Source organism: Medicago truncatula, chromosome 3 (assembly GCF_003473485.1).
Source record: "Medicago truncatula cultivar Jemalong A17 chromosome 3, MtrunA17r5.0-ANR, whole genome shotgun sequence".
NCBI classification, from domain to species: Eukaryota; Viridiplantae; Streptophyta; class Magnoliopsida; order Fabales; family Fabaceae; genus Medicago; species Medicago truncatula.
In genome coordinates, this window is record NC_053044.1 from 45,855,349 (window position 1) to 45,877,237 (window position 21,889).

The window sequence follows — 21,889 nt, forward strand, 5'->3', positions numbered from 1 at the left end:
TAATTATATTTTCAATAATAATCACAACTTTTAGATCAATTCAAACATTTGATTTTATCTTAATCACATTCAAAGTCACAAAGATGATTGATTTTGATGAGCTGATACTATAAAATTTCTACACTAACATTCAAAATAAACATGTTTACATTATATGCCCCAAAATATAAAGTTGTTTTGAGTAATTTATCTTAAAACTCATTTGAGTATTATGTTGTATTCACTATAGCAAACAAATAAAAAATAACTTATGTTTGTAAACTAAAAGGTATTTAAGTTTTTTCAATAATATCTATAAATCAAACGAGGAAAGTGTTTAAAATGGTTTTTTTTTAAACTCTATATTCAGTTCAAGGACCGATTAATTCAATGAGATCAATCTCACGAGCATATACTATCAGACTAACAAAAGTGTCTGGAAGGATATTTATAAAGGAATATACTGGAACATGTCATTATTAGAAAAGTTAAAAAAAATTAGCAAAATAAGAACGTAAACAATCCTTAACTGATAATTACATAATGAATGTCATTAAATTTCTATTTGATGAACATTAATAATCATTTCAAAGTCAAATAAATTTCCGCAGAGAAAAAACCTTCACATATATATATATATATATATATATATATATATATATGGTGAACTTTCAAAATTATAATAAACATTTCAATTGCATTGCAACTTTAATAATTAATTATACGTCATAAATTATAAGTTATATGCCATAAAATTTTCATTCACAATCATTGTTCATGTGGTAGCACATTAAAAAAAATGAATGTCATTAAATTTCTACTTGATAAACATTAATAATCATTTAAGAGTCAAATAAATTTCCGCATTGAAAAAATTTCACATATATATGGTGAACATTCAAAATTATAATGAAGATTTCAATTGTATTTCAAATTTTTTTTTTGAGGGATTAAAATTGAATATTTCAATTTTAATTGTTAATTATATGTCATAAATTATAAGTTATATGCCACACAATCATTTTTCCCCTGGTAGCACATTAAAAAAAGGTTATAAAATGACATTTGTTTGTGAAAGAACTTTAAATTGATTGTTAAAGAAAAACTTCAAGAGCATTAAGCACTCAAATATATATAAAAAGTTAACGTGTCTAATATGGAACAAGTGTAAAGTTGACTCTTATTATTTTTAGCAAACTTTAATAAAACATTGCATTTTCCTTAAAAGAAAAATATTGCATCGGGATTTCTTTTAGATCATTTTCTAGATGTCCATATTATATTGATCCAAACATACGACTCAAATAACAGATATTTTTCAATCAAGTAAAAAACAAGGGGGGTTTTCGATCACGAAAACGTGACGTATAAGCTAAGAGTAAAAATAGAGTCCTATTAATTCTATTGGATTTGATTAATTATATTCTCATTAACAATCACAACTTTTAGATCAATTCAAACATTTGATTTTATCTTAACCATATTCAAAGTCACAAACATGATTAATTATGATGAGCTGATACTATAAAACTTTATACACTAACATTCAAAATAAACATTGTTACATTAAAATGATCTACACATATGATTCACATTGATATAAGTTCTTTCACGTCATTATGAATAGGCACATCATAACAAATTAGCCTAAAATGTGATGAGGATGAAACTTTAGAAAAAAGTACAAATAGGGGACAAATAATGGTGGTAAAAATAGATGGACTAAAAAACCATTTTCTTTTAAAACAAATAGGGAGATTAAAAGTGGATTTAAGCCTTATTTTATTTTATTTTATTTTTAGTGCCTACAAAGTGTGTATGCTTTGTCTGTGGCTGTTTAGATAATAGAGTGAGTTATTGATAATTTTATGGGTTAATTGAAGGAGTTAGAAATTTTTGTTTAAATGTTTTGCAAAAAAATTAGAGTAAATAAAAAAATGCCACATTATTTTTGAATTTGTAATAATCATATATGTTTTCAACTCAACATAACACATGTAATTTTCCATAAATCCCATCAAAAACAAAAAATGAAGGAATTTGAAGTAATATAGATTGTATAAAAAATATATAATGAAAGAAAATGACATCCAATAACTAAATTTTAAGATAAAAAATTAAACAAATGACATTCAAAAATAAAAAAAAGTTTATCATAACGTTGGGACTTGCGAGTGAGCCTGCACTGAGTTAGATCATCGTATTAGGCCAATACCAACCATATAAGTGAGATTGACACCACATCTCTACACAGAATCTAAAGACCTTGGTTATATGAGTCATCACACTTATTTTCTATTCAAAATCTACTATTCAATTCAATGTAGAACGTAAACTCACACTTGACTCATTAACATCGCTTTAAGGTGTTTTCTCTCTATAAAATCAAAAAATAAAAATATTAATAGCATCTAAACTAGGCACAAGATATGCAAATAAGAGATAAAAAAACAAATATAACATGTACCAACATTTTTTTTTAAATGATAACACATAGCTGTTATAATTTAATAAGGAAGCAAAAATTAGTAGAATCGATGTCTATATTCAAGATAGGAAACAACATTTAAAGGTCAAAGGCAAAGCAAAACCTTTTCGTTTTTCTCTATAAGGAATGATGTGGTGGTGTATAAAAAACATTGATTAAGTTCATATTATTTGTTTCTATAAAAAAGGTTCATATTATTTATAGAAGCAAAAAAATAAAAAACAATGGTGATAAGAAAGGTCAAAGAAAAAGGTTTTTATTTATATATAAGGAATGATTGAATTAATAGTACATAAAAAAACATTATTTAAGTTCATATTATTTGTGAAAAAAAATAAAAATATTTGTGATAAGTATAAAATAAATTACTCATATGTTTTTTATTTACTCATGTGTTTTTAAAAACAACTTTATACTTTTTTTTTTTATTTTCACATGATGTAATTTTTTTATAATTATAATATATATTATAAATTATTTTTGCAGCAAATTTTGGATCTATACGTTAATGTGGTGATTCTATAGATATTGATTCTAATTTCACCATTCTTCTTACAATTCTGATATTGAATTAAAGATTTCAAAATTCTTTTCAATTTTATTTATTTTTGGGTTTTCAACAATACTCACTATTTGTAAAAAAAAAAAAAAAAACTTACTACTCTAATTTTTTCAGTGTCTCCAAAACCAATTATCTTATTCGATTAGTACACATGTTTGTGTACATTTTCCGTTATTGGTGTCAAACAAGCACATAATAAGAAATAGTATGAAAAACATTGGGAAGAAGAATATAACAAATAGTACGATAAAATATTGAGAGGAAGAGATAAATAGAGAAAAAAAATCAATGAAGTGCAGAATCCGGACCTTGCATATATTATGCATTGTCAATACCAACTGAACTTTGCTCACGAGGACATTAACTAAAAAGTTTATATACATAGTAAAATTTTCCAAATCCTCTATAAATAATCCAAACAAAATGATATATATAGATATATAAATCAACAAACCCTGTTGTTTGTCAGATCATTTTCTATCTCATTTTCATTTATTTTAGATTAAATTATTTAAATCACTTTCGTGTTTTTTTTATTATATATTTTCAAAAATTAATTTTTTTACTCAAAGTTAAAATTATTAATCTTCTAAACAGACTTTACAAATATTAATTAGTCGATAATTCATAACAACCTATTTTGAGAGAAAGTTTTGTTCCACTTATTTATTTCGTCTTTGTGTTGGGTTCTTTCTTTTTTTTAAGCAAATATTAGTTGGTTGTAAATTTATAGACGGAAGGGAAAAATGTTAGTTTATGGGGTCAATTTATGGTCAATTTTGCCCTTAAATCACCCCTTCAAAAAAAATATTCTTTCCCTTTTAGTTAAATAAGACCTTTCCTTATATTTTAATTTTTCTTTCGTTTGTTTTTGTGATTTCATCATCATAGCATGACTCAGTTTGTTTTGATTTTCTGTTTATATAAATCAATTCTTACTACTTTTTGAAACACTGTTGAATATTAATTTATTACATGATTGATTTTATTTCTCATGATGATCTTATAAATAATAGCATGAAATAATTATTTTCTCACTCAAGGGTGGTTAAGACCATCTACAATAGGATCTTTCTTCTATTTAGAATCGTATTTTTATAGACACCCTCGCTCTCCTATTATTTGTGTGTTACACATGATCACTTCGTTGTAAATTCCGTCATTGTCAATCAAAGTACATTTTTGTTTCTTTACTATGATTTCGACCATATGCAAAGTTGTTACTTATACCGTGTAATTTCCAATCATTTTTTTTTATCTTTTCGAATTTTAGTTATTTTTTTGAATTATTAACAGGATTGAAAAAATATACTTTTTTTTTTTAAATTTATAATTGAACTGATTTAATATTTCAAATATTAGATAATTATGAATGAATAAATACACTACTGTTACATATTTATTACTAAGGCCCATCTGATATATTTTTGAAGGGTTGAGTTTGAGAGATATTTTATTTTTTTTAGTCAAATGGGGTTCAATTATGAACCAGTTGTATCACGCTCTAAACGTATGAATAAAAGGAAACAATAACAAAAGAAGATGAGGAAAAGAAAAGAAACAAACTCAGAGAAAGTCCTTAAGTTAATCTGGTAAAATACCTCTAGAGTTTGAGAGATTAAATCTTATTAAATATTAATTATATAACAACAAGTGACATTTACATACGAGACTCATTTAAGCAATCAAACGGAGAGGACCGTTATGGATGCTCTAACAATTGATTAACTTATCAATGAAAAATATCGGTTGAAAGTAATACAAAATAAATGCTTGCTGAAATTATCAACTTTCAAATATTATTGTTATTTTTTTTTTGAAGGGAAATATTATTGTTATTATTATTATCATTATTAATAAATATTGATTTTTAATGTTTTTTTAGATATACTAATTAAATGTATCAATTAAGTTTACTAACTAACTTTATATTTGATATTTTATCGAGTTATTATGAAATTGGTAGGAGTTTACACCACTGTTTAACAATGACTAATCTTGGTTCGAAAACCTGCAGGACACATAAGGTGAGTTCTCTCATCTCATCTAAATATTTTCAATACGCATGAGACAGAAATTGAACTACTATCCACATGCTTAAGAGGCTCTAATCTATTATCACTTTGACAAAAAAAAATTCTAGGGTCATAGTATACATGTTACTTCTATGTGTTCGTAGAAGAGATGAAATTGGATCTGCCAATGAGAGTGGAGAAATTAAATTATGTATTACTGATAAACTTTCTGGTGTATTCGTGAGAGTATAGGAAACATAATGAATTGATGGCGATTTTATGAATTTGTTGAAGAAGTTTGCTACCAAAATATTAGACTTATTAAAATATGTACATCTATTTAAAATGCCCAATAAATATGTATTTTGTCAACTCATCAAAATACATCTACATTTTCTATTGCAAGATCCCATGAAATAACAAAAATGAAGGAATTTTAAATGATAAAGGTTGAATTTTTTTTCTTCTTCATGAAAGCAAATGACGTTCAAAAACTAAAATTTAAGATAAAAATTAAACAAATGACACTCAAAAACTAACGAAACAACTCATCACATTAGGCAAAGATCTTACATTGGATTATATTATCACATTAGACTAAGAACAATCACATAAGTGAGATTCACATCACATATTCTTTCAAAGTCTGAAAGCATTATGTATGTGAGTCATCTCACTTAAATGTTTCTCATATCTACTATTGCATACAATATAAAATTTTAACTCACACGTGACACATTAACATCTCTCCATTAAGTGTCAGGATCTTTGTGTTCACTCTCGCTCCCTCAAAATGTCTAACGGAGATGTGATACCACAGCTGAGCTTTCTGTGGAAACTTAAACTGATGTAGATCGACAATTTGGGGAAAGAGGAAACCACACAAGTGATAATAATACCACCACAACTTCATCCAAAATTTTAAGACTTAAAGTATATGATTTTTGTTAGTATATATAATATATTCGACGACATTCTAGCCCGTGCTTGGCACGGGTGTCCATGCTAGTTGGACATAAAATAGAAACATAATTCAAATAAATATAATAGAGTTAAAATTGAAAACATCTTTGTATTTCTAACATTATAATGTTTATTTTAGCACAAAATGCATGACTCAGAGTCTTATTTAATACATGAATATATTTGTTGTTCATGGATGTATTGGTGGTGTTGTTTGTTTGTAATTGAAATACAAGACCACAAAAGCCATATTTAATACATGAAGAATGTAATTGAATATGTATTATTTATAAAATATATTGGTTGTTCATGCATTTGGCGATTAAAATGCATTATTCAAAAGTCATGTTTTGTTCACGAGCATAAGATCAAATCAATTGTGTGTGATTTATCTAATATTTAATTTGTTTTAAAATTTAAAGTTAATTTTATATTAATTTTAACATTTTCATTTAATTAACAAAACATGCGCATTAATTAAAGTTCGGTAGATTTCTAAAATGATTATCTTTAAAAAGCGATACAAGCAAGTTGTTTATCAACTCACAATATTAATTAAAAAATTACACAACAATATTAAGTGTGTGTTTGGTTTGGCGACGACGAGAATTATGAACGATATTCTTTTTATTGTGCTAAAGTTTGAAAATTATGAACAGTGTTTTTTTTTTTTATGAAATTTTAATTTTAATTAAAAGTAGAAATATAAATGTCCGTTGTTTTCAAGTTATAACAAACCAAACTAACCATGTCTTCGTGAGTTTAACTCAGTTGGTAGGGACAATGCATAGTATATGCAAGGTCTGCGGTTCAAACCGCGACAACCATAACAAAAAATCAAACTAACCATGATTATCTATTTCAATGACATCGACAATATAACAAAAAAAATATAATATAAATTCTTTTTTTTAACGACACCAACAACAATCATTATTATAGAAAACATTGTTTAAGGATATAATTTCAATAATGAAAAAGTATAATACTGATTTTTAAAATTTTTAAGTTATTTTTTCACTTATATTATGATTAAAAAATGTAGCATGCATCTAATCCTACTAACTATATATATAAAAATCGAAGTCCATCAAAATAAATAAATAAATTACATAGTTATTAGCGGAAATTAGTTACACTTGTGATGATCGTTGTCCGTAATTAGTTTTTTTTTTAAAAAATAAATTAAACTTTGAAAAATGCAATTATGCACATTAAATTAAGAAGATAACGAGTTTTAATAAGGATTATTATGAAATTTTGGCGGACTTTGATTTTTATACATTGTTATTGTTGTTAGAAGAAGTAGATGTTAGTAGATTTGTATCACTAATTACTTCGCCCGTGTATAAAAATAATTATTAGTAGAAGTATATGTTAGTAGATTTGTATCAGTAACGACTTCGTCCGTGTATAATAATAATTTTTAAAGTTAACAGTGACAACTTGTTTCGTGTATAATAAATCTTTTAAAGTTAACACATGAAATTAAGAAGATAGTGAATTTTAATAAGGACAGTTATGAAATTTTGAAGGACTTCGATTATATATATATATATTGTTAGTAGAAGTAGATGTTAGTAAATTTGTATCGGTCCCCCTAAAAAAAGTAGATATTAGCGACGACTTCGCCCATGTATAATAATAATTTTTAAAGTTAACAATGACAACTTATTTCGTGTATAATAAATATTTTACAATATAATCCCTACAAAAATATTTTATAATATATATAAGTGATGACATGTCACATGGTTAATAATTATTTTGAAATTTATATGAGCGACAACTTGTTTATTATGTACTAATTTTTTTAAAAAAATTAATTACAGACAATGGTCGTGTATAACTAATTTCCACTGATAACTATAGATTAATTTATTTATTTTGCTGGACTTCGTTTTTTAGATATTGTTAGAAGAAGTAGATGTTAGTAGATTTGTATCAGTGACAATTTCGCCTTAATAATAATTATTAAAGTTTTTTTTAAGTTAACAATAACAACTTGTTTCATGTATAATAAATATTTTATAATATATATATATATATATATATATATATATATATCTATCTATCAGTGATGACATGTGACATGGTTAATAATTATCTTAAAATTCATATCGGCTAAAACTTGTCTCTTTGTGTTATAATTATTTTGAATTTATACTCAATGATAACAAATGCTGCGTATAATTCTATTATTTTTTTAAGTTAGTTTTTCACTTACGTTATGGTTTGAAAAAAAAGGAGAATAATGTTTTTTTGAAGGAAGAAGAATAATGTTTAATAATATATATCAATGTATCTCTTGTCTCGTGTATAATAATTATTTTATAATATATATCAGTGATGAGATGACAAATCATATGTTCAATACTTATGTCCTCGTGAGCTTAACTTGGTTGGTTTGGATAATGCATAATATATCCAAAGGTCCGGGGTTCAAACTCCGACCACTACCAAAATATGTTCAATACTTATTTTAAAATTTATATCAGTATGTCTTGTTTATAATAATTTTTTAAAAATTTTGCGAAGTGACAACTTGTCTCGTTTACAACAATTATTTTAAAATTCTGAAGTGATGAGTTGACCCTTGTATAATATATTTTATCAATCTTTTTTAAAACTTGTCTCTTAACTATTTATACCTCGTCTATTACTGCCTCACTTCAAATCTATACACATCACTCTTTTTCTACGACTCTCTTTGATATGTTGTACGTATCAAACGATCAATGTTTTACCGTTATTTTTATGTAACAATGAAATATATTTATCTTATGTTTTTATGAATATAAAAAATAAATAAATTTTAATATTCATTAATTAATGTAACAACACGTTTTTATATCTTGTAAAAAAACACGTCGTTATATATATATATATATATATATATATATTTAAAAAAATAAAACCAAACTGATACTAAACCATATTCTCAATTCTCTCACTCTCAGAATCAGCTGCTCATCCCTCTATCTCTTCTTATTTGCTTTTTTGTATAACTAATGAATATATTTTGTATAACTAATCGGATTTATTTAGTTGGCATCAAATGGAAATGACTTTATGAAGAGCAAATGAACTAAACTATTAGTTATTTGTAGTTATATGACATCATCTTAGTTAATTGTGGTAATTTGGTTGAATAAAGTAAGTTAAAGACAGATTTTACCCTTACTTTGGTGATTTGTCAATTAACCAGGCTGGGGCATTAATAGGATTTCCACAACATCTTCTCTTCTTATATTAATTAAGAGAGATTATTGGAATTTCGCTTCTTATTATAATTTTTGTTTTTTTTCTTATCTAACAATCAGTTCAAACAGTGTGTTGAAAAACAATGGCAAGTGCACCTGCTCAAATCCCTACAAGCTTTGGACATGAATTGAGGGCTTGTCTTCGTTGCCGCCTTGTCAAAACCTACGATCAGGTCTTACTGTCCTTCCTTTTCTCTCACTAGTCTTAGTATATGTTTGGTTCTCCTCTCAGGGTGCCCAATTTATTCTAGAGGTCTATAATTGATTCTGACATTTTTGGTTGCGGTCAAGTAGAATCAATTCTACTTGAAGCTATAATTTGTAGCGTTTGATCATAGAATTGATTTTTATACAAATTTTTTGTTCAATTACTTTTACCTTCAACTCGCTTTTAACAATCAATTTTACAGAATCAATACACTCAAATTCAATTTTAGTCACCGCATAGCCAAACATACACTGATTTTGTTTTACATAAATAAAAATAATCCCTGTTTTCTGATTTGCAGTTTAGGGAGTCAGGATGTGAGAACTGCCCATTTTTACAGATGGAAGAAGATCAAGAGCGTGCTGTTGAATGCACCACCCCCAATTTTAATGGGTATGTCCGTGTCATATCTATTTACATCAAAACCCTAATCACCTTTGAAGCTTCTGAATGTCATGTTTTCTTCTTCATTTTGATTTTCAGGATCATTTCTGTAATGGATCCAACTCGAAGCTGGGCCGCCCGTTGGTTGCGCATTGGTATGTCCATTTATCTATTGTAATGCTTATTATAATATGTCTTGCCCATTGCCTTTTAGTTCTCTTTCCCTTTACAGTATTATGATGATAGCATTACTTTGCAATATACAACTAGTCATACACCCGTGCAAATGGATGGGTGATACTCTACGATTACTAACATAGTAACAATAAAAAACTGAACAATTATTTAAAATTACATGAATAAGTCTAAACAAATTCATGAGATAACATCAAATAGCGATATAAATTTAAGTTTCTCACAGTTAATACCAAATTAGAATTCATTATTTTACATTATAGAAAAATTGCAACAACAATAGGTAAAGAAAACGATATTGTAAAACACAATATGGTCTTTAGTTTTTTGATACTACTATATGGTCTTTAGTTAGTATAGTAGTTTTTGCAAGACATTTACAAAACATATTGGATGTGGTTAATCTCGACAATACATATTGATATTAAGAATAGCATGATCAAACTTTTTATGTAGAGATCAGAATACACACTTTTTCTAGGTTTAACTTAGTACATAGAGATCAACATACACACCTTTTCTAGATCGATGCAGACATAACCTTCATTACAAAAAGCTAAAGCAAATGTTGTGCTACCAATTCCATGTTTTCCATTCATAGTAGTTATTTAACAAAATTAATTTTATATTTTTTTAAATCAATTGTTTGGGTTGCTTATGAGATACCAAAAACCTCATAAATTAACACCACAAGAGTAGAGAACATACTATTAACCTAAACATTAAATAATACTTAATTTTTGTCAATAACAATTACAAATTTCATTATTAAATTTCGTATTCTTCCTCCTTCCAGGCCCTTACTCGATCTTTTAGCCAAAATGTAGAAACTACAAAACATTACCATAACTCCAACACATGTAATCCATAACTTTGATTGTGGTTGAGTTGCAATTTGATATCCATAGTAGATGCACTACTTTAGAAGCAGATACGAATGGGAGACAGCATTATGTGGAATGCCGTTGTACGAATTGGCAATCACAAAGTCATTATTCAAAAACATTCTACATATCGTTGTCTCTCATTCACGTCTACTATGGATACCAAATTGCAACTCAACCACAACCAAATTTATGGATTACATGTGTTGAGTTGTGGTAATGCCTTGCAGTTTCAACCTTTTGGTTAAAGGGTTCAAGTAAGGTCCTAGAAAGAGGAATGCAAGATTTAATTATGAAATTTATTTGTAACTAACAAAAATTAAGTTACGTGGAATGTTTAAGTGAGTAGAATGTTCTTTAACTCCTTTTAAACACCATGAGTGTAAACAACATACTATTCACCTAAACATTGAATAATACTTATATATGGTAATAAGTTTCATAATTAAATTTTGCACTCTTCCTCCTTCTTGGACCTTACTTGACCATTTAACTAAAAGGTAGAAACTACAAAACATTAACTTTGATTGTGGTTGAGTTGCAATTTGATATCCTTATAAGAAGCATATATGAGAAACAACATTATGTCGAATGCCGTTGAACGAATTGGTAATCACAAAGTGATTATTCAAAAGCATTCCACTTACTGCTGTCTCGCATTCACATCTTCTTGTTATGGTGCATATACTATGAGTATCAAATTGCAACTCAACCACAACCAAATCAATGTATTACATGTGTTGAGTTATGGTAATGCTTTGCAGTTTCAACCTTTTGGTTAAAGGGTTCAAGTAAGGTCCTAGAAAGAGGAATACAAAATTTAATTATGAAATTTATTCTAGCTGACGAAGATTAAAGTACTGTTTAATGTTTAGGTGAATAGTACGTTATATACTCTCGTGGTGTTAATTTATGAGATTTCTGATACTCATAAGCAATTCATTCAAGATCGTATTCAAAGCTTGGTCACGCTAGTTATACTTTTTAATTTTCTTTTAAAGTCTGGTCTGCCACCCACTACACTAGACACACGTGGTGGCTTTGTCACTATAAGGCTCTGATCTGTCACCCTCTGAAGTTTCGTCGCCGAAGAAGTTCCCACTCGCCATAACAATCCGTCAGACTTTTCGGCACGTATTGGCCACTTGCCGTCGTAAATCGTTTTGATCAAGAAGCTGTCGGTTCAGGTCATCTCGTGGGCGCCTCTTCAACCTGTTTTCGAGGTCGTTTGTCTGATGCAGAGTCTTTATCAATTCTATCCAGCAAACCCTTGCTCTTCACTCATTGTCTGAAGCTACCGTCTCTGTTTTTCTATTCGTGCACCCTTGCAGTCTTAAGATCCTCTGGTTTTTAAGTCCAGTAATTTTCCATATTATTCTCATCGTTCTTGATGGCAGAAATCTCTAGTACTTATTATGGTATTAGAGCTATCCTAGATCATTAGTATATAGACTGACACCCCTCACCTTACAAGCCAGTTTTGTAAGCTCTGCCCAAATTCTAACATGAAATCACATTCAAAGATTTTGCCAATAATGTCTAATAAGGAAGGAGTATATAAACATTTAGTGGTTGTATCTGACAAACTCCTTAAACATGTCTATACATTCAAAGGAAAAAAAAAGCATAAACAATATAAAAGCATATCATTTGAAAGCTTCATGCTTGGCTGTTTACATTTTCCCTCCATTTCCTGTTGTAAGACATTTTCAAAAACACCCTGTGAGTGCACATTTTGAGTATCAAATTAAATCCAAATCAAATGAACTTACATACAATCTCACAATTAGCACTAAAATGAGAAGAAAAAGACTAAAGAGTTAGTCATTCGCCGTCAATCTCACAATTTCATCATTTCAGGAAAGTTGAGATGAGAATGTGGAGACAGCGATTTGTTCATATGTTAAGACAAGGATAGAGTACATGCCATCTAAGCCCGGCTACAATAAAGCTCACACAATGTCTACAGCTGCAGAAAATCACAAAGTCACAATTGAAATCTATATAGAAATAAAGAGTCACAGTCAAAATCATAAACCTTAGTTGCTGTTAAGATTTTCCATTTACAGTCAAGAACCCCATTTTCTTAGTCTGTTTTGAAGAAGAGGCTACGTTTTAGATGTAGGTTATACAATGTTTTGATTATGGAAGATGGGCACTGAGCAGAGGAGTGAGAGATGGGCGGAGAGCAAAGAGATGGATAGAAGAGGAATGTGATATAAATTGTACCAGTTAAATTTGAATTTTGAAAAAAAAAAACGAGCAAGTGAGAAGCTTTTCCTTTTTTGTTATAAAGAATGGTGCCAGAGAAAGAGATTGGGGTTGATTCAAAACATGTAAATTAGTACCTCTGAATTAAAAACTGGTGATGTAATTTAGTGAGTGGCACCTGGAGAGAATTTTCATTTGTGTGAGCTAAATGTGTATATTATTATAGAGATAGAGAAATTGTTGTGGTGTTTTTTTCATTTGAAGTTTATCTTCTTTGTTTATTTTTTTCTTTCAACTGTGAAGTGCCGTTTAATTTTTCTTTTTTAGAATCTCTATCTAGATTGAAGTTTGAAATCTTGCACACAACTGAGATGTGGAAATTAAAGTTTTTCTTATATGTTGCAGGAAAATTTGTTCCTGGTGTTTACACTCTTGCTGTCTCAGAGGCTCTTCCAGACGATATGCAGGTTTGTATTTTTCTATTTGTGTAATATAGATTCAGCATACATTACTATTATTTTTGATAAGGGACTTTGTTTTTGTTATTACATAGTTGTCTCTTTTCAAGTATAAGATTGTGCACCTCTTTTTTTATGCCACTCTCTCAAAAACCATAATTTAACTTTAAGTATTTTTTTTTGGGGATTTCCCCCTAGGCTGTGCTTTTATCCATTAATTTACCTGGTCGGATATAAAATAGTTGGCAGTTTATTCTTTGTCTTTTGCAAAGGTGTTAAAAATTTAGGGAAGCTCTAAACACACAGGATGTGTTATGTGAAACACCGTTGCCTTCTGAGTTGAGATTTTCATTAAATGCTCAAGTGGTTATAATGTTTGGCCATGGCAACTAAGATTAGGTTATTTTTGCAATCAGTTGTTTGTTCTATTATGAAGTATGAAGAAGTCAGTGTTGCTCAACTTGTATAACAAAATAAAAGTTTTGCTCACATTTGTGCAAAGCTGCCTGATACACAAAAAACATTTTTTTTTGCCTTTCTCTTGTATCAGCCTATCGAACAGTTTACACTGAATTACTGTTGTATGTTGAACTTTGTTTATTTATTTATTTATTTATTTTCTTATATGCCCATTTTCAGGCTATTTGTGAGGATAAGCATGTGCCATATACACTTCCCAAACGTTCGTGAAACAAGTAAATATAGGCCTTGTGACATCTCTAACATGGTTGGAATCGAGTACGTATTGATGTGGACTTTAGTGCTAGTTATGTTTGAATGCATTATTGAAATGCGTTGTTAAAATTATCTAAACAGAAGTTAGTTAGTGTGTACGTGAGAAGAGCTCATGAAACTAAATGTAATATAGGCTTCCTTTTGACTGATATGTTGTTGGCCAAAGTAATTTATCAAACTACTATCATGCAAGCGAATTACCAATTTGCGTTCTTTTGGTCATGCTGGAAATTTTCACTTTGGTTTATACTCCATCCGTCCCTATATGTAAGCACCCTTTGCCTCTAATAAAAGGGTTTTTAGATATAGGGACGGAGGGAGTACATGATAGCACCGACAAGTTTTTTTATTTTTATTTTACATCAATTACGATACTAGCAGTGAGTTTGAACTCATAATCATAATATTTCTTATGTATTAATGTATCCGTTCCTATATGTAAGCATCCTTTGCCTCTAATAAAAGGGTTATTAGATATAGGGACAGAGGGAGTACATGATAGCACCGGCAAGTTTTTTTATTTTTATTTTACATCAATTACGAGAGTTTGAACTCATAATCATAATATTTCTTATGTATTAATGTCAATGGTGCAAGTGGTGTCACCGTTCTCGTCCCAGTTTCTTGTTCGAAATTTTTAATCAATAATTTGTTTCTATCATATTGAAATGGTTTGAGAAAATAAAACAGAACAATAGGTGTGAAACATGGCATCATATCAATTGAAAAAATGTTGTCACATACATGACAAAAAAAAGTAATTATGATGTGTACAAATCTATTTTACAAGGGATTATTAGCATTAACACGAAGTTCGGGTCTATGTAATCCATTTGTATACTGAGAGATCGCCTCCCTTAGGGCCGGTTTGGATTTAGCTTATTTTGTGTTTATGAAAAATGATTTATGTAAATAATTAAGTTTTTATTTTAATTTATAAGCTCTTACTAACGAGAATTTTATCTTCATAAACTGTTTTTTTTTTTCACAAAATACCTTAACAAACTTGTAAATAATATATAAAAGCTTATTTTTGTATAAGCTGTTTTGTATAAGCTCAAAATAAGCTTATCCAAACAGGCTCCTCGCTGCTTAACTAAAGCATTTTATATATATGCTAGTCAACTACTCATTTGAGTTTTTTTCCACCTGTATCGAGCATCTTTTTTATGGTATCCATAAATTGATGCTGTCACAAAAATATGTATGAGTCTCTGAACAGATTAACCTGATGAAACTTCATACAAGATGTACCAATTGTGCTCATTTGAGTACTCAATTTATTTCAATTTGAATCTGAATTAAATCAAATGGCCGGTTCTCAATTTGAACTTATTTGATCACCGAATCTTCTTTTAAGCTTTTGTAGTCAATTATACGTTTCAATCATCTCAGACAATTCTTGCAAACTCCACATTACTATTATAATTGAAAGGAGTGGCACTTGTATATAAAAAAGCCTTTACTAACTGTTGATGAACTTCTTATTTGAGATCCTTTACCATCATTTGATACATTGTTTTTTAAACCTCAACAAATCAACTAACTTTTCCCTTTGATAGTATCCATTTCCATTTCCATTTCCATCTCTCAACTAACATAACATAAAAACTTGCTTTCGTTTGAAAAGTATCCATTTCCATCTCTTGGGTTTCCTCAGCATGTTTCTCATTGTTTTTCAATTGTTTTTTTTTTTCCTTTCACACATGCTTCTATAATTTTGGCAACAATCTTAAATATTTAACTTCGTTTGGGACAAAAGCATAAGAAAATTTTGAGTTAAGTTCGATTTCCAATAACATTATTTATTGGGAAAAAATAAATTACAACTTTTTAAAAGATAAATAGACACAATTTCTAAAATGAAATTTTCACTTCAAATTTCTTATCATGAGTTTTTTTGTTGGATGATCTGATGACTAAAAAATAAATGAGTCTAACATTCAAATTCTGACCCTTCCATACATACATAGGTAATGTTAATCGGTGCCTCCGACACACTGGTTAAGAAGTGAAATGTAGTAAGTATTGCATTGGAACTTGCGTTGTCAAGTTTTCAAAAACATAAAAAATGTTATTTTTATCTTAAAACTTACTTTTTTCGGTTTCCTTAACCCGGACACTGGTTAACATGACTTTACGTATATTATGCATTGTCTTTATCAAGTATGTGATATATGACGAGAATTAATAACACATGTTATCACTTCTTTTACTATTTTGCAAGTCAAATTTTGATAGATGATATATATTGACCTATAAAAGAGCGAGTAGCCAACATCTGCCCGCAGCATGTGATTTGTGAAGACATAGATAGAGTTCGACGACTTCAAAGCCACAAAACAAGACATCCTCAACTAAATTGCCACGTGTATCACTATTGTCCATGGGATTCTTGGACAGCCTCAAAGCACTCAAAAATATCTTCATTTTTTTGGATTAAAAAAATTAATATCTTTCTCCAAATGGGTCCATGTGCATTCCGAATTGTCCCTCATACAAAAATATCCCCTTGATATTTTCCATTTGGACACAACTTGGAATTCAAGAGAAAGTTATAACCAAACAATTAAAGCACAAAAATAGTTTGAATAAATTGAATAAATGAGTGATTGAAATGATATCCACCACTAATACAGCAGCACCAACCACGGGTTTATTTCTTTATAGATCTAGTTGATGACGTGGACCATGTGGGCCAGTGTCTGCATGGTTTCTAGATATTTTGTGCTAAAAGAATATATTTTATAACCGTTGGATTAGAACCTTGTTACCTTTGGTGTCACAATCTGTACCATTAGATCAAACTCTATTACCTTAAAAAATCTTGTACAATATCCATATATATACAATATATTGCTTTTTTTCTTTCTTCTTACTTTCTTTTATTTTTCACCTTCCAAATTGGATATTTTTGTTGTGTGCTAAGGTTTTGTTTTCTTGAACAAAGATTCTGATGCTATACGCTGATTCTTGTCTTTGGATCCAATAAACAACAACATGGGTGAGGTTGTAATGAGTGGTGAGAAAATAGTGAGAGTGGAAGAAGAAGAAGAGAAGGTGAGGGAAGAAGAAGGGAGCGGAGGAACTGAGAGTAGAGGTGCTGGTGGTGGTGGTGAAATGAAAGGGCTTATGAGGTGGGAGAAATTCTTGCCAAAAATGGTTTTGAGGGTGCTTTTGGTTGAAGCTGATGATTGTACAAGACAGATTATAACAGCACTTCTTAGAAAATGCAACTATAAAGGTACTATTTCTATTATTATTATTATTATTTTATTGTACAAGCTGATGTTTTTGTAATATTGTTTTGTGTTTAATTGGTTATTTAATTTTCTGTAAGTATTCTCAATTTTCAATTTTTCTTGTGTGCAAATTCATATTTTTTTAGTGTAAACTTTGATTTAATTAATTGTGAATATTGGGTTATATTGAGGCTGAGTTGTTGTTAATTAAGAGTATATATTTGACACATGACAAAAACAGGGGGAAAAAGCTTACTAGTAATTATAAATTTAGAAGTTTTTGGACTGCAAATTTTGGAAAGGATCAAGGCTCAAGGGTGTACTGATAGATTTGTAGATTTTGCTGATTTAATAAATAAAGATAAAAATTAAGGGGATGGAAAACAAAATTTGTGTGCACTAATTAATTGAAGACATTTTGTTTTTAATATGGTTTGATAAATTTTAACTCATGAGAAAAAATGTAAAAAATCATGTAGATTTTTTTACAGAGAAGTGACATGGATTTTTTTTTTGGCTTTTGCACCGGTTTCCGACCCACTGGTGAGCGACTAATCCGGCTCATGCGTAGAGGCATGGGCACTTGCCAAGCGTTGTTCCCCCCGGGAATCGAACCCGGTATTCCCCGGATACGTCCTTGGAAGGAGCTCCTTGCCATTGGAGCCCAAGCAACTTGGTTTAAAGTGACATGGATTTTGTTAGCTGAAAATCTTAGGAATTTATGGCACCTTGAAATAGAGTCTTATAGCAGTATGGAAATTACTAGGCTAAGCCATAAACTTGGTACAATTATTCAATTTATTTTCAATTTTTATCTGCCATTATGATTTTATATTATTGAGTTTTTTTATCTTGGTTGTGTTGTAATTTGAAAAACAAAATTAGTGTACTTGAAAGTAAATCTAAGCTCTAGAACTTCAAAATAACTTTGATCTGTTTTGAGCAGTTGCTGCTGTTGCTGATGGCTTGAAGGCATGGGAAATACTCAAAGGAAGACCGCGCAGTATTGATCTAATACTTACAGAAGTCGATTTGCCAGCCATATCCGGCTATGCACTTCTCACATTAATTATGGAGCATGATATTTGCAAAAGCATCCCTGTCATAAGTATGATATTAAAGATAAATTTTCTTTCTGCTTGTCAATTTTTTTCCTTATTAATACTTATATTAATTGTTTTGTATTTTTTTCATGCTTTTCCAGTGATGTCGTCGCAAGATTCAGTTAGCACAGTATACAAATGCATGTTGAGAGGTGCAGCTGACTATCTTGTTAAGCCAATTCGAATAAATGAACTAAGGAATTTGTGGCAACATGTTTGGAGAAGACAAACAGTAGGACTTCTGCTCTCTCAATTTTCAGTTCGTTTTCAGTTTTTCCCTAAAATACTAAGAATTTATTAACAAAATTGGTTGAACTTATGTTTATTATTTGTTTACTCTATCAGCAGTCAGCCGCAACCGCTGGCATAAATGGCCCTCAAGATGAAAGTGATACACAACAGAAGTTTGAAGCCACTGCTGAAAACAACGCTGCTAGTAATCGTTCTGGTGGTGATGCTGCTTGCATTCAAAGGAATAAGGACTTAATTGAGAAAGGAAGTGACGCACAGAGCTCTTGTACAAGGCCAAACATGGAAGCTGAGAGTGGCCTGGTTGATAACATGCATGAATTTTCTCAGCTGAAATGTGCGGAAGCATATCCAAGTGAAATAAAGACACGAGAACTTGACATTCATTTAGGCCAGGCTGTGATCGCGCAGGACAGTCACGCCGGAGGTAAATTTCTTTCTTTCACAGCAATATCATTTTGTTCGACTCACAAGGAAGAACTATCTAAAATTTGAACAAACTTTTATTTTTAGGATTAAGCGTGGCTAACTGCAATAATGGAGTGGCAAGCACAAATAACTGTAAAAATGGAGAGACAGGTGCAAATAATTGCAAGGACGGAGATGATCAAGAGCATTTTAGGAATGCTAGCATCAGTGGTGAGGTTCATGACAATCACTATGTTCAAATTTACTCTACTACTAAGGAAGCTATTGACTTGATTGGAGCATTTCGTACTGATCCGAATTGCAGTCTCAAAAATTCATCAATTGATTGCACAGGCAAGTTTGACCATTCTCCACAGTTGGATCTTTCTCTCAGAAGCTCTCATCCCAGCAACTTTGAGAAGGATCTCACCGAAGAAAGGCACACCCTTATGCATTCTAATGCTTCAGCTTTCAAGCGGTAATTGCTAAATCCCTTTTTATTCTAATTTTTTCCTTTCCGTGTAGTTAAAAATTGTTGTAATCTTAGTGATGAGTCTGAAGAACTTCAGAACATTATAAGGATGAAGATAGAAAGTGTATGAATTTTGTACTTGTGGTCTCTATGACTTCTCCACTCTGTTGAATTCTGCATGCTTATCACTGAAACGGTGTTCCATTCATGCAGGTATACTAATAGGCAATTGCAAGCATCACCTGCCGTAGTAATTAACTTCTCTGATCAACCAAGAGAACAAAAAACAAATAATGAGAACCATAACTCAGATAGTTCAATACCAAGTATGCAAAAAGAATCTGAACTTGCAACTTCACATTCCCAGCAAAGGCATTCTCTCCCAATTCCTGTGAAAGGTGTAAGGTTCAATGATCTTTGTATGGCCTATGGTTCAACACTTCCACCAGGGTTTCGTACACAATCAGGTCCACCATCAATGCCCGGTTCAGTTGTGTTTCTCGAACAAAACTTTCAAGCAGATGCATTTTATCAGTCAAATGTTAAACAAAATAATTCAGAGCAGCTTTACGAACCTCGCGGTCCAAATGGAAACAGTACTCCAAACCAAATTATGTATACACAGGAACACAAGTCAGAACATCCAGAGGATCAAAGACTTATCTCCCCTACAACTGATCAAAGTGTATCCAGTAGTTTTTGTAATAATGGAAATGCCAGCAATTTTAACAGCATTGGTTATGGAAGTAATTGTGGAAGTAGTGGCAATGTTGAACAAGTTGCCACTTTCAGAACAGCAGCAGTTTCAGAGGGAAAGAATGAAGAACTCACAAACAGTGGATATTCACATCGAGCTATGCTACGAGAAGCAGCTCTAAACAAGTTCCGTTTGAAACGAAAAGAGAGATGTTATGAGAAGAAGGTATATCAATATCAACATCAATATGAGCTTGTAATTATACAAGTAAGATCAATGATCATCATTGTTTTCATATTATGCTAACTTATTTATACTTTTTAACAGGTTCGATATGAGAGCAGAAAGAAACTAGCAGAGCAGCGTCCTCGAGTTAAAGGACAATTTGTTCGCCAACCGAATCCTGATTCTCTTTCTGGAGAAAAAGATTGCTAAGAATACTGATTATTACATTAGCAGATATGTGACTTAGTGGAGAGGATAGTGTGCTTTGTTAGCATTAGTTGCTTCAAAATTTTGTTTCCTTGACTTCTTAAGTACCAAAACCACTTGATCTGTATATGCTGTGTAAAACCATTTTTCTTTTTTTGCCTTTCCTCTAGATCCTGATATATATTTAATAATAACCTGATATACAGTTGTAATTTTATATAGTTTTATAGAGATTGTCGTGTCTCATTATTTAATTTTTTTTTTAAGGATTTGTGTACTTATTAGGTCTCGCTGATTTATCATGTAATGTTGGAGCTTCTTGTACAATATCATATTAGTATGACTCTGTTTGTGTTTACAGCAACCGGTTAATTGTATTTTGTTTATTGGTGATAAAATATTATACAACATCAATTATCCAACAAGTTTCTTACAAAATGGTTCAAGTGTTCAACACAATATATTCTCATTCAAAGTTTTGTACAACTCTTATACCAATTTTTGTTTTGTTTTGTATAACAAGTTCCAAATTATGCGAAACAAGTTTCAAATTCTCCAATATCTCAAGTCTCAAATACTTGTTAGGCTTGTTGATCTATGTGCCCCTGGTAGTCGATCTGTGCTCATAACTATTAAAATCGAGACTAGATATTCTAATTTACTATCTGAGTGCCATACCCGTTTGTTCATCAATCTATCCGATATTTTGATTATAGAACGCTGGTGCTACATTTCAAAACAACTAGATATTCAAAGAACCGGATAGATTGATGAACAAACAAGTTGGGAAGTCTTGGTAAATTCACAATCATACTCTTTTGGAACATAATTTGGTGCATCGGAAGTTATTTTCCGATCCCCCTGAAGTTACAGAGGCATTTTCAAAATTTTGGGGGCCTGTGAGGAGTGTGGGGGCGCATAGAATAACTTTCTTATTTATA

At 30.2% G+C, this 21,889-nt stretch overlaps 2 protein-coding genes across 4 annotated transcripts; both read left to right on the top strand.

Moving 5' to 3' along the window:
* Positions 1 to 9,044: 9,044 nt before the first annotated feature.
* On the top strand, positions 9,045 to 14,592 carry LOC11444230 (transcription elongation factor SPT4 homolog 2). The gene is made up of 5 exons (XM_003602338.4): positions 9,045 to 9,443; positions 9,780 to 9,871; positions 9,962 to 10,017; positions 13,558 to 13,619; positions 14,250 to 14,592. The coding sequence occupies exons 1-5, from the start codon at positions 9,354 to 9,356 to the stop codon at positions 14,298 to 14,300; spliced, it is 351 nt and encodes a 116-aa protein (XP_003602386.1). The 5' UTR covers positions 9,045 to 9,353; the 3' UTR covers positions 14,301 to 14,592.
* A 2,615-nt stretch (positions 14,593 to 17,207) lies between these two features.
* Positions 17,208 to 21,325, top strand: LOC11437345 (two-component response regulator-like APRR9). 3 transcript variants are annotated; one of them, XM_013606002.3, is made up of 8 exons: positions 17,270 to 17,589; positions 18,534 to 18,695; positions 18,792 to 18,922; positions 19,036 to 19,366; positions 19,453 to 19,578; positions 19,702 to 19,825; positions 20,033 to 20,741; positions 20,844 to 21,325. In XM_013606002.3, exons 1-8 carry the CDS (start codon positions 17,346 to 17,348, stop codon positions 20,949 to 20,951), a joined length of 1,935 nt encoding a protein of 644 aa, XP_013461456.1. In that variant the 5' UTR covers positions 17,270 to 17,345; the 3' UTR covers positions 20,952 to 21,325. The 3 variants fall into 3 exon arrangements, with proteins under 3 accessions (XP_013461454.1, XP_003602387.1, XP_013461456.1); XM_013606000.3 differs by having other exon boundaries at positions 17,208 to 17,589; positions 19,039 to 19,366; positions 19,453 to 19,825; XM_003602339.4 differs by having other exon boundaries at positions 17,209 to 17,589; positions 19,453 to 19,825.
* The last annotated feature ends 564 nt before the right edge of the window (positions 21,326 to 21,889 follow it).